Source organism: Glycine max, chromosome 19 (assembly GCF_000004515.6).
Source record: "Glycine max cultivar Williams 82 chromosome 19, Glycine_max_v4.0, whole genome shotgun sequence".
NCBI lineage: Eukaryota > Viridiplantae > Streptophyta > Magnoliopsida > Fabales > Fabaceae > Glycine > Glycine max.
In genome coordinates this window covers 12,006,815-12,025,696 of record NC_038255.2, presented here as the reverse complement: position 1 = coordinate 12,025,696, position 18,882 = coordinate 12,006,815, and the positions used below count along the sequence as shown (strand labels likewise).

The window sequence follows — 18,882 nt, the reverse complement described above, 5'->3', positions numbered from 1 at the left end:
TAAATTTAACAATTTATGCGATATCTTTTCTCATTCTATGATCTAAACTTCCCTATCTAAATAGTATTTCTCAAATATTTCCCAACAAGAAATATGGAAAGCACAAACCACAAACCAAAAACAGGGTAGTAAAAACCCAAATAGAAGAGTAAATGAAACATAGATGTTCGAACGGTTTGATCAAGAAACCCATTAATATGCCTAATAATAGAAACAATAATGCAGTCAGATTTAGTGCTTATATAGATATATTAGTAGTTCTTCCAAGATAATCACAACATGCAACAACAAACATATTATTTAGATTCAGTGCTTACCAAAATGGATTCAGTGTCTCCACATCTCTTTTTCTCCTCCACTTTATCCGATGTAAAACTGCACCATGGTTGACGCACCATGATATTACGAGAAATAGAGAAATAAAGAAAGAGAACAACGAAGATGAGGTTATAAAAATTAGGCTGTTGAAGATAGAGACACAAACAACGTAATCTCTTCATCATCGTTCTCTAACCCTTTTACTACTAGTTCCACGACTTTAGTGGCCAAATCAGTGTGTGAGAGAGAAGAATTGCGGTTTGATGCGCTGCTGGTGGTTTGGGGCGAGGTTATGGTGGGTGGAGGCACATAAGATAAGAATGAGAAGGGGCACAGGTCACTACAAAAAAAATGTTAAATAATGGAGGTTATTTTGCGGAGGTTTTAGAAACCTCCTTAATTTATTAAAAACTACAATTTTTTGTACTTAATTTGCGGAGGTGGGTTATAACCTCTGCTAATTAAATATTATTTTTTCACTCTTTTCTCTTTAAAATAAAAAAAATCATATTTTTTCCCGGCAAAAAAAAAAAATTCCCTCTAAAAAATTTACAAAATCCCAATATGTACTGGTTGTCCCCAACCTTCAACCCCTAATTCCACCCCTCACTTCCGCTCTCAACTCAGGTACAAGATTCTCTCTTCACTCTTCTTCTTCTCCTTTCTCCGCTCTTTAATTGTTTCGTTTTCTTCTTCGATTTTTCGTTTCGATAAGAGTATCTGTTTTTTTTTTCTTTTCCCTTTTCTGATTCCCGGAACAACCATCCTACGCTAGGGTTGCAACTATTCCATGTTTTTTTTTTCTTTCTCGGTACCGCACATTTATACTCACATGTTCTATTCTTTTCCCACTGGGTCTGTTGTTGCTGTCTCATTCTGTTCCTACGACTCAGATGCCGATCTTTGACACAAATGGGGTTATGAGTTTTATGGGAAAGTTTCTACCTTGATTTTTGTTTTCTCTGTGGGGTTAAGGTAACCATGATGGGTATGATGAAAGTTAGCATCTTTGTGTTTTTAACCCTGATGATCACAATGGGTTGTTATGGTGTCACAAACCCGAATGATCTCAGAATTCTGAATGATTTCAGAAAAGGGTTGTTATGGTGTCACAAACCCTTGTGGCCCTCCTTCATGGTCTTATGTGTACTGTTCTGGAGGGAGAGTCACTCAGATTCAGACCAAGAATCTAGGTCTTGAAGGATCGTTGCATACTTTTTTCTAGGTTGGAGTTTTATCAAATATTAATGGCAAAATGTTTTTTTTTCATTAATGCAGATTACAGCTGCAATTCCACAATCTGTATCCACGGTTGTTTCAAGGGGAAATCAGTGTTACTTAATCACCTCCAGGTTAGGCTGAACATTTAATGCCTCCTTTTTCTGGACCTTTTTTTCAGTCCATCCTCCTTTTGCTAATTGAGTGCTAAAAAATAGATCATCTCGATACTCTATTTTCCTAACTTCTTTTATTTGTATTGTGTTCAGTGTCACTGACGTTTTTCCTCAAGTCTGAACTTTGCTGGCGGTGCATCTATGATTTTAAGGCCACAGGACTACCTGATACAGCAGAATTCTATTGTAAGTATTCAAACTTCAATCTAGTCCTAATAAAGCTTGGGCAGAACTCAAATTACAAAATTTTGAGGGATAGAGTTAGGACCTAAGCCAATACACTAATAAGGGGTAGTGCTTTATGATTTGTATCACCTTGTAACCCATCACAATATACATAATCTATATTCCCTCATTTTTCTCCTTCAATACCGAAAATCCTATAATTTGATTAATTTCAGCATTCCCAATTGCCTTTTAAATATGGGATTAATAGAAATATTGCCTTTTAAATTGTGGTTCATTGAAATATTGCTTTTTAAATCGGGGTTCATAGAAATTCTTCCAACGCAACAAAAAGAAAACCATTCAAAACATCTCTCATTCTTTTCCATTAAAAATTTGAGCGATAAACATACTCCAGAATTGCACACGGAGTTGGTAAGAATTTTGAAGCTAAACGAGGAAGTGGTGATGAATGTGAGAAATTTCTATACTTATGCAGAAAAAAAATCAGGAGCTGTTTCTTGTTCTTTGTATTGTGTGCAGGCTGTACATTGTCATTTGGTAGGAATAAAATTTTGATTCAACCAAAAAAAGTCATCAAATTTAACTTGCCTTGTTTTGTGCTGCTCGTATTTCAATGTACTTTGCCCGGTGAGCAAACTTCAATGTATTATGTGTATGGAAACTGCAATGTAGCCTCCAATTCTTGATCTTCTATTTGATTCATAATTATGCAGTGATTGGAATCTGAAGAAGCTCTTGATCCTCTGTTTTGATTACAAAAAGATTGTATAATGTGTAGAGAGTAGTGTGATTGTGTGATACTCAAACTATAAATGTTCGACGGTTGTACATATTGGCTCATCAGCATGCATGTCCAAAAGGAAAGGATTTATACAAATGAAGTGATTTTTGGGGCATGGCTGGCATTGCATTATAACTATTTTTTGTATACCCAACAAAGCAATATGAAGGGTGTAAGCATATGAAACAAAATACTAAGCCAGTGATCTAATTTTTATTAGTAGGGTCAAGTACTAGTGTTTTATTACAAGCCCAAGTCCACTAATACAAGCACTAGTATATAACCAACCCTTAATAACTAAGGAAATAAACCAGGAAACAATTCCTTAGGTTGCTTCCTCATTTACATGACTAATTGATTTCACAGTATATTCTGAAGATATGCTAATATATTCTAAAGTAATCTGAACTCTGAAGATATTCCTAATATTATGCTGTAATGGTTAACATAATACAATTTTTTTACCTCTTCTACACCACTTTTTGTTTTCTTGGCATTCTAATTTTTGAGCTACATATATTATTGAAATGTATCACGTGGCTTCTTTTTGTGTTTAAGGAAAATCAAGGGCAAGAGATGTTGCATTAAATGCCATCCAATCACCTTTACTGGATATTGGTATAGAGAGGGCTACTGGAATTGTTTGGAACATAACTGGTGGGACTGATCTGACCTTGTTTGAGGTGGCTACCTACCCTTTGGCACTTAAATATTTCTTTCCATTGTGCCCATAATTTTTTCCCTTCTCTTTATTATTATTATTATTGGCTTCCTTTTTTCCTCTGCTCCTTTAGAATTTGCATCATAAGGACCAAGGGAAATTACTAGCAGTAGAGCTGTCAAATGGACTGGCCCAGCTGGCCAAAGTGTGGAAAGCAGGTCGGCTCATCCTTGCACGAATTTCTTACGGGCAAATTTTGTCAGCCCAACCTGACCTGTTTGCCTACCTGGCCGGGCTAAATTGGCTCATTTTTTTGTTTAATTTTGCATGAATTTTAAAAGGAAAAAAAAGGAAATAATAATACCAGGTCAATTGACCTAGTAGCTTTCAGGCCTAAATTTCACTGGCCCATCTAGCCCTCCAGGTCAGGTCAGGCCAAATTGGCCCAGTTGCTTTTGAGCCTTTGATTTGATAGCATGGCCTAGCCCAACGACGTCCCTCTTACTAGGAGCTTCATGATACTCAAATGTAAATACATTTTTCCTGACACAGGGCCATATTTGTTGGCATGGTGTCTTTCATAATTTATACCTTGATTTGTCAATTTCCCATGGATATGATATTTAGTTGAGAGAGCAAAACCTTATTCTTATAAATTCCATTGTTAATAGACAATGCACCTATCTTGTTACTGCAATTCCATAATTTGCTTTTCCATTAAGTATTTTGTGAACTTGGAATTTTAATTGAGCTAGTACCTGTTTGAGAGCTAATAGACAATTGCTTTTCCATTATATGCAAATATCTACACAAGGGAAGCCTTACAGAAACACATCCATGACCACTTAGCGAAGACTGAAGTACTCTAGTCAATTTGGAATCCCTGTAAGGTATGTGACTAGCTTTATCTTCAGTCAATTTTGAAATAACTTGTGGAAGAAGGATAATTACAATTCAACATAGGCTCAAACACACATGTCCAATAAATATAATAGTATCCAGTGAATTATCTACGCTTGGAAACCATGGTACATCAATGTACTATCACTCTATCAATAATAGTGGCAAACACAACTGGTTGTTGAACATCTCAACTTGCGGGTTCTTCATATTGGCTGTCTGATTGCACATGCATCGATACGTTCTTTGATGTTTAATTCCATTGAATAATAAATTGTGCTAAAGAAACTCAATCGTGCATTATTTTTTTGCTTTTGAAAAAGAGTAATGCCCATCAATTAATTGTTATTATTATCTAATACAGATGCATATATATATGGCCGGGGCATAAAAATGTTAGCTTCATTTAAGCTTTATACATAAATGAATAATAAATTATGTTAGTTTGTTGCCAGAGAAATCTGATTTTCTTGAGTCTTCAATTAGATACATTAACAAGAACATGTTCTAGTCAGTCATGAAGAAGTGATAATCACTGTTTATGTTATTAGTATTAGTCATTACCTTAGCTATCTAATTGGAACTTGGAATGAAGTTCTAGAATGTGTTTGGAGATTTTGGAGTTGTGTTCTGTTCAGAGCATGGAGTGATATATATATATATATATATATATATATATATATATATATATATATATATATATATTCTTTTATCATTTTGGACTTTCAAATCTCAAAATATGAATCACTAGATAATGTTAAGGGCATTGGATATTGAAGAACATGGATGTTGTCATGGTTATAATTGTGGTTTGTTAGGTTCACCAATGTTGTGGCACTGTTATTTATTAGGAAAAAATGTTGGATTTAATAGATGTAATATATCCAGACTTATAAAGACACTGATTGGGTCTGGTGGAACAGTATCCACCTTTTTGGGATCCATCAAAGGCACAACACTGATTTGCTTAGATACAATTTGCCTAACTGAAGGCTTCGTTTGTGAAAATTGAAATTGCTTAGATACACTGATTTATTCAGATTAGTAGTGCCAGATCCAACTCTAAAATTGAATGTCAAGTAACTCCCATTGGAATTAGCATATACTTTTGATTCCATTTGGCATTGATGCAAGCAATTTCAGCTTGGATTTGTAGCACACTTGCTCCAAAAAATAAGTGGTTAATTTGCTTTTTCTTTTTTGGCTATTAAGGTCATATATATATATATAATACTAACTTGTCGAATATAATACTAACTTAATTTCCTTATTTTTTTAAAGCTTGTAGCTGAAGTTCTTGAGAGGTGCTGAAATTGGTTAGGCAATAGCAAAAGACATATTCCCCTGCTTTCATTTACTGGAAGTTCAAAGGTACTTCATCTCTCTCTTATTTTGATTAAACATTGTAATCTTTATTTTTTTTTATGTGTTTACAATGTACATTACATTTTCATGATAGTATTTTTATGTTACGACCTCTATTAGTTAGCTAACAAGTGTAATTTATTATAATTTTTTGTAATTCATTTTTTTTGTTGGTTCCATTGGTTTTTATTCTAAATACCTATTCTTATTTTATAACATATATGGTAGTAGCTGTAACATAAAAATTGGTATTGAATCTTAGGTTATGCTTCTTCCCCTACCAATTATTCTTTTAGTTAGAATAATTATTATAGTTTTTCTTCTTAATTTATATTATAATTTATATTATTCTTAATTTATAGTTTTTTTAATACAAATTATACTATGTTATATTATCATAGTGTGATAAATTATTTTAATAAAATTGTTTAGGTATCTTTTGTAATGGATAAGTCATGGATTTCAAAGGCCCGAAACTCAATTGATTACTCCATTGGTTTGAGTAAATTCTTAGATTTTGCTTTTAAGAATGGAGTTGTAGGAGAAACAATTCGATGACCATGTCCAAAATGTGGATTTATGAAATGGCAAACTAGAGACATAGTTGAAGATCACTTGCTATATAAACCATTTCCTCAAAACTATGTTATATGGGATCTTCATGGTGAAAAGCAAGCATTAGAATCTTCTCAAGTGGAAGATGTTTTCCAAGATAGTGGTGTTCAACCTCAAAACCCAATGGAAATGATGATCAATGACGCATTTGAACAATATAGGCAACATGACCCTAATGTAGGTGCATCACAACCATTAAATGAAGATGAAATAGTAAATGATGAACCAAGAGAAGATCATAATGGCTTTTATGAGCTTCTAAATGATGGGAGCCAAACATTGTATGAAGGAAGCAAGTACACAAAACTAGAATTTATAATCAAACTATATCATATAAAAGTTTTGTGTGGATTAAGCGACAAGGCAATGGCTATGATATTGGATTTGTTAAATGACGCATTTGAAAAAGCAAAGTTTCCTCCTTCTATTTATGAGGCAAAGAAAATTATTAACAAGCTTGGTCTTAATTATAAAAAGATAGATGCTTGTCCAAAACATTGCATGTTGTATTTGGGAGATGATGAAAAAAGTTTGGATGCTTGTAAGCATTGTGGTACATCTAGATGGAAACCCAACAAGAAGAAGAAAATAGCTGCAAAGGTTTTACGTTACTTTCCATTGAAACCAAGATTGCAAAGATTGTTCACATGTCGTAAGACTGCAAAAGATATGAGATGGCATGTTTTGGAAGACAATAAAGATGGGTTGTTAAGGCATCCAAGAGATGGAGAGGCATGGAAGACATTTGATTTAATCCATCCTGAGTTTTCTTCAGATCCTCGAAATGTTCGCTTAGGCCTTGCTACTGATGGTTTTAATCCTGCTAGGACCTTGAGTTCTACCTATAGCATCTGGCCAGTTTTCTTAATTCCATATAATCTTCCACCTTGGATATGTATGAACCACACTTCCTTCATTCTATCAATGATCATTCCAGGCAAGCAATCTCCTGGAAATAACATAGATGTGTACCTAAAGCCCCTTGTAGAGGAGTTACGTGAGCTATGGAGTGGTGTGGACACCTATGACTCATCCTTAAATGAAAACTTTAGAATGCGAGCAGCTCTTATATGGACAATTAGTGACTTTCCTGGCTTAGGCATCTTATCTGGTTGGAACATACACACAGGATTGGCTTGCCCAACTTGCAATTTAGATGCGGAACCTTGTCGCCTTCGAAATTGTAACAAGTGGTGTTTTATGGGGCATCGTCGTTTTCTAAGTAGAAATCATAAATTTAGATTGAACCGTGTTCGCTTTGATGGAAGCATAGAAGAACGAAACCCACCATTAAAATTATCTGGATCTGACATTTTTCGACAAGTGGAACATATTAATACTACATTTGGAATTGGAGCTATTCAAAATGGAACAAGAAAAAGATCTAGACAAGAAGTCACACAGTGGAATAAAAGAAGCATATTCTTTGAACTTCCATATTGGGAGTCTAACTTGTTACGACATAATCTAGATTTTATGCATATTGAAAAAAATGTATGCGACAATGTCATGTATACATTGCTCCATGAGAAGGATAAATCAAAAGACAACCTTAATGCTAGAAAAGACTTAAAAGAAATGGGCTTAAGGCCTGATCTTTGGCCAGATGATAATGGAAAGTATCACCTTGCTTTGTTTTCACTAACACGTGGTACCAAAAAGTTATTTTTGAAAACTTTGAAGACTATTACAGTACCAGATGGTTACTCAAGTAACATTTCCAGATGTATTGATGAGAAACTTAATAAAATATCTGGGTTAAAAAGTCACGATTGTCATATTATTATGGAACAATTGCTACCACTAGCAATTCGTAACTTGTTGCCAGACCATGTGACTTCTGTCTTAGTGGAGTTCTGTTCTTTTTTTAGAATACTTTGTGGTAAAACTTTAAATCTTCCAGAACTTCAGTTGCTCCAAGATCGCATTGTGGTTACACTATGCCACTTAGAAATGTTATTCCCTCCATCATTCTTCACAGTTATGGTTCATTTAACTGTTCATCTTATAGAGGAAGCAAAACTTGGAGGCCCAGTGCATTATCGATATATGTATCCAGTAGAGAGGTAAAGATTTAAATAATTTAAATTTATGATGTTATATTACAAATATCTTACTTGTACACTCTTTAATTGTTAGTTATTTCTATAGGGAATTAGGTCACTTAAAATCCTTTGTGAGAAACAAGGCACAACCTGAAGGATCCATAGCTGAGGGGTATTTAGCTGAAGAGTCTCTTACCTTTTGTTCTCGGTACATTGAAGATATCGAGACAAGGTTCAATAGACCTAAACGTGTTTGTGATAACCCAATTGATAATGAGACTTTTTTTGTGTCCTCTATCTTCCCACAAATTGGAAAACCAGTAGGAGCTTGTTCAATGTTCACTTTAACTCCAATGCAAAAATTGCAAGCTCATCGATATGTGCTCCTTAATTGCACTATAGTCACACCATTTGTGGAGTAAGTAAAGTGACATAAACTTTTATTGTTATACTACTTATAAATAATAGTCATGTGTATTGATTATAATAATTAATTTATGTAGTGAATTTAGAGAATTCATAAAAAGGAGTTCAAGAGGAAGAAGACCTTCGTCTACAGAGATAGAGAAAAAAGTCAATAAAGAGTTTGTTGATTGGTTTAGAAAGCGGGTGAGTAGTCATTTAGTGGATAGAGATTTTTTTATCGTCTTTGTTTCAAACTCTAACTTCCAATTTTTTTAGATTATGAATCCAGATACAATGAATGAAATGTCTACTGATCTAAAGTTTTTAGCACGAGGACCCTTGGACAATGCAACAAGATTTACTGCATATAATATTAATGGGTTCAAATTTCGAACCTTGGCTCGAGAAGAAGGATTAAAAACACAAAACAGTGGTGTTTTCTTAACATCTAACACATCATGTGTTTCAAGTAGCGTTGATGGCAACTTAAGGCAAGCAGATTTACCTTATTATGGGAAGTTGGAAGATATCATTGAGATTAACTACTATGGTCGATTCTCTGTTATTCTTTTTAAATGTAAATGGGCTGATACTACACGAGATAGAGGGTATAAAAAGGATTGTTGGAATTTTAATTGTGTTAACTTTGATAGATTGATTCATATTGGTGATCGTGAAGAACATGAACCATACATTGAAGCATCTCAAGCACAAATGGTGTATTATGTAGATGATGTAGTCAATGAAGGATGGAGTGTTGTTGTACACATAAAGCCAAGAGATTTATATGACATGGGAGAAGAAGTAGAAGAAAATGCATATGAAAATGAGCCATCAAGAGCAACAACTTGAACAATTTTCTAGGCTTGATGATCAATATGTACAATTGGCTACAAACCATCTAAATGATGATATAGTTGATTGAATTGTAACTCCTAAAATAGTAAGAAATTCACACTTGCCTAAATATGATATAGTTGATTGACTTATAAATGTTGTTATTATTTCATTTATTAATTATTTTAATCTTGTTTTAATTTTGATAGTATGTCATCTTAAATTTTATTATTCTTTATTTATTTTTCTCTTAATATTGTTGTCATGAATATGTAGTCATGCCAAAGGTGAAGCGTTTTAGAAATCCACAAAAATCAGCACCTCAACCACAATGTCCCTCACCAAGTGATTCCACACAAGCTCCTGAAGTCCCAACTGGTAATGTCCCTCTTTCTCATGAATCAACATCTGAAGTTCCAGCAATGAATCCTGAAATTTCTTCCCCACCAAGTGATTCCACACAAGCTCCTGAAGTCCCAACTGGTAATGTCCCTCTTTCTCATGTATCAACATCTGAAGATCCACAAGAAGATGAAACAACTAGACGTCATGTTGGGCGTGAGTCTACACACTGTTGGACTGTTGAGGCAATAGGTATACAAGTATTGTATTTTATTTTTATTTTTGTAATTATCATCATATGAAGTATATTACATTTTCTTATTGAGAAATTCTTTTATTGTTAAAGACTCTGAAGAAATGATCAAGAAGATTAAGGTGAAAGTTAGGGGAGTCAATAGCTTACCTAGGGAGTTACGCATCATTGTGAATTTTGATGACCAAGGCCAAGCAATTGGTGAAGCACAAGCCTTGCTTGCAGGATTTCTTGGAACACTAGCAGCTGATTGCAAATTATTTCCTATGGATTATGATAGATGGTCTGGACCTTCAGGCGTACCTAAAGCTTATTTTGATGATTGCTTTGAAACAATTTTAAAGGTATGTCAATTAGTTATATATAACTTTTTATATCTACACCACTTAGAAACCCTATCTTTACTATTTTTCATATATATATATATATATATATATATATATATATATATATATATATATTATTTTGCATATGATATATTTGATAAATTTGTCTTTTTTTTTAGCCTCGATTTTATTTTAAGATTAATGAAGCTGGTGCAAAACGGTATTGCAAATTAAGTATGGGAAGAAAATGGGCTGCAAATAGGCAAAGCTTATGGAATGAATTCAACGATCCAACCAAAACAAGAGATGAAATCATAAAAAATGTGCCGATAGGCATAGATAAAGATCAATGGGCTCGTTTTGTTCATTATCGTCATAAACCATCAACATTGGTACAATTAGATTGTTTTAATTATTGAATTGTTTTTATAGCTAATTATATGATTACTATTACAAGTTGTAAACTTGAAATTGCTTTGCATGTAGGAACTTTGTAGGAGAAATAAAGAAATTCGAAGCAAGCAAGTTATTCCACACACTGGTGGATCCAAAGCTAATCCTAGAAGAAGAAATGAGTTGGTAATGACACTAAATGTTAACTTTTACTAATTAAAGAAGTTCAATGTTTACTTACTCTTTATTTATCTTAGTTGTTAGAAACTGGGAAGCTACCAAGTCGTGGACAATTATATATTGAAACTCATAAAAGGAAAGATGGATCATTTGTAAATGAAGCAGCAAAGACTATAGCGGTATGTTTTTCTTTAGTAACATTGTTTTCAAGGATTGTGCTTAATCTTAAAACTTTTGTAATTCCTTTTATTACATGTTTGCAGGAACAAATTGAAGTAGGATTGACTCAAAGCATAGTTGATGAATCTGAAGTTTCTCCTCTTGATGCTGTTGGTAGAGTGTTAGGGTTAGAGCACTCTGGGAGAGTGCGATGCATGGGATTAGGAGTTGTTCCTTCTAATACATTCAGGAACACAAGACTTCGAGCTTCTAGTCTGAGCTCTTCTTCATCTGGTGTTGCCTTTCCATCTTCAAACCAATGGCAAGAGAAATACAACAATTTAGAATCAGCTTTTAAGGCCTACATGATAATGAAGGAAGGAAGGATCCCTGAAGAATTAGCTAGTTATTTCACTCCTGATCAAACACATGTAAGTAATTAATATGCATACATCATTATGTATATGTGAGGTATCCTAAAACTTGTTAGTATAATACACAATGTACTCTTAAAACTGTTTTACATATGTCTATAGTTTATTAATTTATTCATGCATATTAGTTAGGAAATATATTTTGTAATTGGTATGTGTGTTTATTAAGCTAATTAATTTAGAGTTTTGTAGATAGATTTTATAGTTAATCAACAATATTAAGGTAAAATTTTATTCATTTTGGCTAGCTCTTAATACTCTTTATCTCAAGTTAGGTCTTTAAGTAAACATACATGACCAAGGTAATAACCATGCATAAGTTTAGAATATTAAAACAATTGTTTAGAATTGATTATTTTTATTGATGGTCATTATGATTTAGTATGTGTGATACACCCTTGTATATAGTATATGTGACTAAGTGGTTTTTCTTTTCTTATTTCAGCCAAATGATGCTTCAAGTGTTCCTAATACACCTTTGGATGCAAGAGGATCTTCTGGTGCTAGCAACCCTTAGTTTGCTTATAATGTATTTTGGATTTAAAGTTTAGTACAATACTAATATTACTTTGTTATGGATTTTATGTCATACTTTGATTTACAATAGAAATTTGAATTATAAATCTTTGAACTATATGCTATTATTTTGGTTATTGAAATATAATTTCTACGTCCTCATTATGAGTTTTTTTATTAAATTTTTTTATCGATATCATAAGAAAATGAAAAATTATAATACATGTAGATTATGAAACTAAAATGAGTATACAAAATCATTATATACCAGAAAATAAGGAGAATTAGAAAATCAATTGTAAAACATCTATTGCTAGCATGATTTAAAAAAAACCCCTTCATAGTATAGTTTTAAAACCTCTTTTAATAAACCTCCGCATTTAGCATAGGTTTAAAACCTCCTACAAAAAACCTCCATATTTAGTGTAGGTATAAAAACCTCTTCCAATAAACCTCCACAGTTAGCGTAGGTTTAAAAACCTCCTTTAAAAAACCTCCACAGTTAGTGTAGGTTTAAAACCTCTACAAAAAAACCTCTGCAAAATGTTCTCGATACTAGAGGTTTTTGAAAACCGCCGCTAATTGCTTGTGGCGAATCTAACTGCGGAGGTTTTTGAAAACCTCCGTAATTTATTTTGCGGAGGGTAAAAACCTCCACTAAACGAAAAAATAACCTCCATTATTTAACAGATTTGTTGTAGTGGGTTCCCATTCATCCAAACCCAGAATACAAAATGGGAATGGGTGCGAGAGGGTTACTAGAGTGGAGCATGAGAGTGAAAGTGAGATTCGTGAGCTTCTACGGAAACATTAGACGAAAGTTGGAGGCGAGAGTGGAAGGGGGTTTTGTGATGTTGAAGGAAACAAAACATTTTCACATTTTAGAGTGACTTTGGTTTAGTGATTTAGAGGGAAAGACGAAATGAGACGGTGTGTATTTGTTTATGGATAGTAAAAGGGGTACATATGATGGCTGATTAATTAGTCTCCCTTAAGGGTGACCGCAAAATCAGTAACTGATTAAAATTTGCAATACCCAACCTCTAAAATGATATTTTTACCCCCAAATCTTTAAAGTCAATTTTTCCATATAAGAAAAGGTGTTTTTGGAAAAAAATGTTGGACCAAGTCCCCTTGAGTACTTGTCATGCATTTCTCTCAAAGTTATATGACATAGACATATTACACCCTGAAATCGGGTATAAAATTCAAAAGTTATGCTTGATCAAATAAAGCAATGGAAACATGATTCCATTTTAGACAAGAAAACAAGTATGGAATAATGCCAAGTTGACAAAGAGTACCAGGATTGAGAAAAATCCCTCCTTCAGTTATCTTTGTATCCCTTGATTTGTATCCAGGACTCATTCATAAATTGAGATGAATGAATGGCTACTTTCTTCTCTAAAGTGTAAAGCGGTGATAAATAAATATCCGAAATAACAAAAATTCTGAATTAATTTCTGAATGTGAAAAAAGTGTAATAATTATGTATCGTCATTAAGTTTTGTGGATCATTCTGTCCTTAAGATATAATATGCGTACCAATTTAACATTAAATTATAAAATTTAAGGAATAATTTGACAATAAATTATAAAGTTTAGTGGCAAATTTAAAAATAAGTTGTATGGTAGGACGTAATCATCACCTTTTTTTATACATTTAAGACTAAACCAGAATTTTTATTTTTTTCAAAAATTACATTATCGATGTAAGAACGAAGGTGGTCCTATAAAAAAAAACAAGGTGACTATTTATTCAATGACTTAGTTATTTCCTACTACAACTATTTCCTTTAAGGTTGGGTTTACCTATCCAAAATAAATAAAAACTAAAATACTATTCTGTTTCAGTTTGAAAGTTTTCTATCTCCACGGGAAATTATTTATTAAAACTAAGCCCCGAAGCAATTCCAGCAGGTCGTTCAAAGTCAAAAGTTATATATCTAACATTTAATATATTCCGCTGTACGTTCATATCTTCGAACATTTCTATGTCATTGGATTACTTTAGTTGTATATGAAAACAAGTCACACGACACCAACAATTAATATAATTTCGGGTTGCAATAATCTGAGTCTTTGATTAATTGTGGGCAGGACCAATCAGAAATAGTCTCTAATACCTTCATAAAATATCAATTTTCCACCTACTACCTCTGGTGACCATGTTTAAACTTGTAACAGTTCCTCAAGCTAAAAAAAGATTAGTTAATAAATGAAGTAATATTTTAAATATTTAATAAAACAGTTATCACTAAGTCTATGAAACTGAGACACAGTCTAAACTGATCTGTGATTGAATTAAAAGGCTTCCCATTATAAAATAATAAAATAGACGAGGTACGAAACACTTGCTTTTTCCTGTAGAGCGTCTACTACTACGTCTAGACATTGATTAGGCACGCATGTAGTTGTTAAGGAATGATTCCTCATCAAATAAATAATTAATTACGGTCAAGATAAAATGCAAACCAATTCAATGCTTCATACTTATAAATAGCAATCAGCAAGCTCTACATAAATCACAATTCAATCATCACAAGCAATTACATATAGCACAATTGTTTAAGAGTGTATTACTAAGGAAAAACAATGAAAGTTGTGTACTTCCTTGTTGCCATCTTGGCTTTGACATCCTCTCTTGTCTCTGCCTATGATCCTAGTCCTCTGCAAGATTTCTGTGTGGCAGCCAAAGAAAAAGATGGTGGTATGTAAAAACATTAATCCTTATACCATTGGCATCATATATATAGACGTTGTCTAGAATTATTGTGATTGATGATTTTTATTAATTAAGACCTTTTGCCTTGTATTTGTAGTGTTTGTGAACGGGAAATTTTGCAAGGACCCTAAGCTTGTCAAAGCTGAAGATTTCTTCAGACATGTAGAACCGGGGAAGACTGACAACCCAGTAGGTTCAAACGTGACTCAGGTGTTTGTTGATCAACTACCGGGACTAAACACGCTTGGCATAGCTTTGGCTCGCATAGATTTTGCACCAAAGGGTTTGAACGCTCCCCACACTCACCCTCGCGGCACCGAGATCCTTATAGTCCTTGAGGGTACTCTTTATGTTGGATTTGTGACTTCCAATCAAGATGGAAATCGCCTCTTCACCAAAGTGCTGAACAAGGGTGATGTGTTTGTGTTCCCAATTGGTCTGATTCATTTCCAATTGAATGTGGGATATGGCAATGCTGTTGCCATTGCTGGCCTTAGCAGTCAAAATCCAGGAGCTATCACTATTGCAAATGCTTTGTTTAAAGCTAATCCGCCTATTTCTTCTGAGGTTCTCACCAAAGCTTTCCAGGTGGACAAGACTATAATCGATTATCTTCAAAAGCAATCTTGGTACGACAACAATAACTAATTTGGGAGTATGGAGGATCATTTCGCACTGTCTAGTTATTGGATAATTGATCACTTTAATTATTATTTCAGTCACGCCATACATTAGACCTAATAAATAAAACCTTTGTGGATTATAATTTTTTACATATAATATTTGTTCTGTTTGGAGTTCGATTTGGTTAATACTTGCCCTACGCGTCTGCTACCACGGGCACATTCAGTTAGGCTGGTTTTAGGTAACAGGTAGAAGATATTTTCAGGTAACAAACATATTAATTAATACCCTAAGTCACCCATAAATTGTCCCTACATTGAAGTCTGCCTAGTCCACCATACTACATACCCTTAAAGGCCAAAGCATTTACAACGGTGTTTACAATTTAAACCTAAAGTTCAGCAAGAGAAAGGATAAGTTTGAAAATTAACTGACTATTAATTGTCTCATGAAGTGAGACAAAATCTTAACAGTTAGTATTTAATTTAACGAATAGATTCCCCAACACTATGAAAATGATGGATTTGTTATTTTTAGTTATTGATAATTTAAAAAAAAATAAAAATAGAAATTTAATTTATATATAAGAGATATTTCAAATGAGAAATAAAAAGAATTAATTTTAACCATACAGTTAAAAAATTTCAATGATTGAGATTAGAAATTAATTTTAACAAGTCACCTGATTTTCAATTTCCATATATCTCCTTCCTTCTTTCCTTTCTGACCCACTTGAGAAGAATTTCAAATTAATTTTTCTTTGCCTTCTTGCCTTTTTGTTTGTCGATCAATCGGAATCTCATTTGAGAAAGATTTCAAATTAATTTATCACACACTCTCTTTTTGTTTTCCCTTTTTGTTTTGTTTTTTATTTGTTCTATGGCTGCTGCTAGTTCTCTGGAATCAAATTCCTCTAAATCAATTCTCTTACTAAAAATAAAAAATTAAGCACTGATTATAGAACATGCCACTTAATGGATAGAAGAAAAAGGATATTGCCGAAATTCAGAGTATTATTCTCTAATTTCACAGATTAAAAACTAACACTTTGAAAATTGGAAGGATAATTCATAATTGTTTGAAGGAAGGCATAAGAAACTTAAACAGGAAACGGTATTGCGTGCCAAAGAAGGTGAAGACAAAGAAGAGAGAAAAGAGTGCATGAATCTTAACCCTCCCATGCTTCTCCACCACAACAGAACGGTGTTTGTAAAAACTACATCGGTTAAGCAAAACTGAAATGTTATAAAGATTCATATAAAAAAACACTCACTTTTGTCGGTTAATCAAAAAACTTGATCGCCAATACAATCACTGATTTGGGCAAATAACAAATGATATTTTTAGTCTCTATTGGTCACCCACTTTTGTTGGTTGCTCATTTTGGTTTCTATTCATCATTTTCTAGGAGTGAATTATGATTAGTAGAATCCTTCATATGATTGTGAAATAGAACTGGATGTAGCTCAGATTAAGTGAACCAATATAAAATTGAGTGTTTTTGCTTCTCTCTTAAGGTATTTAAATTGTATTCTCTTGTGCATATCCTAACACACTTAGACACACAAGTTTTTGTTAGAGATAGGGAGAGCTACATGAAGATAAAGCTTTCAAGCTTGAAGAAGTTTTTCCTTTTTACATGCCCAACTCATTAACTGACATTTGTATTGATTGTTGTATCTTAGTCTTTATCTTTCCATATGTACATCATGCATCATAATGTAGAGGTAGGGAGATTGTTTCTAAAGTTAGAAACTTGTTCAGTGCATTAAACTCTCTGTTTTAATTGATTACCAAGATATTCATAATTGATTGCACAAGTCTTTTGAGAAGCTTGCAGAGAGATCCTTGTTTTGGTTTAATCAATTACCAACTATTTATAATTGATTACTTAGTTCAGTTGATACGATGTCTAGTTTTCATGAGTCTCTGCTTTAATCAATTACCAGGTGATCGTAATCGATTACTTTGTTCTTGGAAGTGTTCCCAGAAGTGATCAAGGTTTCACGAAGAACACTTTAATCGATTAAAATGATAATCTAATTGATTACTTCTTTGAAATAATCGATTACATTAGAAATTTAATCGATTACAAGCAGTTATAACTGTTTTCTCTATAAATAGTCACCTTGTGTTCTCACTTTCAACGAATGAGAATAAGTGTTTTAGAATGAGTTTGGGTGACTCACAGATTCTAGTATTGATTTTTGAAGTGTTGAAGGTAAGAGTCGTTAACATCTTGTGAGATCAATAAGAGATCCATTTAATCAAACATTGGTTCTTGCATTTGAATGACCAGGCTGTGTCTCTCCTTGACTTAAGTTTTCATATGTTTTTACATGTTGTTTAGCATATGCATGAGTATCTGAAAGATGCTAGAATAAGAATTTCTAGTTTGGGCTAAGGGTAGGTGTCTCTTAGGCTCTTATTCAAAAAGGACCCTAGGGTTGGGTACCTTAGTCTCTTTTTCTAGGTAGGAACTAAGATTAATTGTGATTGCTTGTAAGAAATCAAAGTGCATGGTGGAAATATAATTCGGATTGAATTAGATAACTGAAGTAGCTTCTCTAGAGATATAGAACCAGAATAAAAATTAGTGCACTTCTTCTCTTGATCTTATCTTTCTCTCATTGTATTCTTGATCAATTTGTTGACTTTAAAGAAACTTCTTTTTCAAAAGAACTTTAACAATAGGATTTTGTGTAAGGGTGATTGATTACATGTTGATTTTTGTCAAAACTTTGTTTTTGATACGATCCTTGGTATCAAAAGTTTTTTTAAAACTCTGTTTTTAAGTTTGATTTGATTTCAAAACCAATTTACCCCTCACCCCCCTCTTGGTTGGTGAGTTCCATCATTTTTTTCAATTTGCATTTGGTGTACACCTTTGTGATAATATCTTTTTTTATAGAATTGGACAATAGTGAATTTTTTTTAACAAATTTGTTTTTCTGTTCATTGAATAATACACTTGAAACTTAGTTCTTGACATTTTTGCTTGAGAAAATTACATCCCTTGCGATTTTATTTTTATTTTTATCTAACACACTATTTAACCCCCCGCCTTCTAGTGCGATATATGTTATTTCAAAAGAGTGTGAAGACTCACCACAACAAACCCTTAGTTTGAGACCAAGAACACGAGCAAGAACCTGCAACAACGAGATTAGGTCCAAAGAGCATGAAGATTGAAGAGGATAGATCATTTGCAAGGAATGAAGACTCACTATATCGAGAATTGTCCTCACTATTACTAGATGCTGATGTGGTAGAAAAAATAACAACTTTCATTAAAGGAGCCTTTGTAACAAAATTTTGTAAGCCTCGAGATGGCACCCAATAGTTATTGTCTTGTCTAAAGGAAGTCAAATCCTCTGATCAAGCCTTTGAGTTATCTTGTTTTGGTTTTGCAAAGCAAGT

General features: G+C 33.2%; 3 protein-coding genes and 1 long non-coding RNA gene across 6 annotated transcripts; all 4 read left to right on the top strand.

Annotated features, from left to right (window-relative positions):
- The first annotated feature begins 886 nt into the window (after positions 1 to 886).
- LOC113000445 (uncharacterized) lies at positions 887 to 1,877 on the top strand. The gene is made up of 3 exons (XR_003265724.2): positions 887 to 945; positions 1,597 to 1,670; positions 1,806 to 1,877. It is a non-coding gene; the product is annotated as an uncharacterized lncRNA (long non-coding RNA).
- Positions 1,878 to 6,187: 4,310 nt separating this feature from the next.
- Positions 6,188 to 8,690, top strand: LOC121172666 (uncharacterized). The gene is made up of 3 exons (XM_041012874.1): positions 6,188 to 7,934; positions 8,127 to 8,289; positions 8,375 to 8,690. Exons 1-3 carry the CDS (start codon positions 6,188 to 6,190, stop codon positions 8,688 to 8,690), a joined length of 2,226 nt encoding a protein of 741 aa, XP_040868808.1.
- LOC100797980 (uncharacterized) lies at positions 8,022 to 12,203 on the top strand. Of its 3 annotated transcripts, none has more exons than XM_041012974.1 (10): positions 8,022 to 8,289; positions 8,375 to 8,476; positions 8,590 to 8,877; positions 9,787 to 10,104; positions 10,199 to 10,449; positions 10,611 to 10,823; positions 10,918 to 11,010; positions 11,082 to 11,183; positions 11,268 to 11,594; positions 12,043 to 12,203. In XM_041012974.1, exons 4-10 carry the CDS (start codon positions 9,789 to 9,791, stop codon positions 12,112 to 12,114), a joined length of 1,374 nt encoding a protein of 457 aa, XP_040868908.1. In that variant the 5' UTR covers positions 8,022 to 8,289; positions 8,375 to 8,476; positions 8,590 to 8,877; positions 9,787 to 9,788; the 3' UTR covers positions 12,115 to 12,203. The 3 variants fall into 3 exon arrangements, with proteins under 3 accessions (XP_040868908.1, XP_040868907.1, XP_040868910.1); XM_041012973.1 differs by having other exon boundaries at positions 8,258 to 8,476; positions 8,590 to 8,686; positions 8,772 to 8,877; XM_041012976.1 differs by lacking the exons at positions 8,022 to 8,289; positions 8,375 to 8,476 and having other exon boundaries at positions 8,488 to 8,686; positions 8,772 to 8,877.
- Positions 12,204 to 14,626: 2,423 nt separating this feature from the next.
- On the top strand, positions 14,627 to 15,598 carry LOC100803440 (germin-like protein). Its single transcript, XM_003553594.4, has 2 exons — positions 14,627 to 14,823; positions 14,936 to 15,598. The coding sequence occupies exons 1-2, from the start codon at positions 14,709 to 14,711 to the stop codon at positions 15,484 to 15,486; spliced, it is 666 nt and encodes a 221-aa protein (XP_003553642.1). The 5' UTR covers positions 14,627 to 14,708; the 3' UTR covers positions 15,487 to 15,598.
- The last annotated feature ends 3,284 nt before the right edge of the window (positions 15,599 to 18,882 follow it).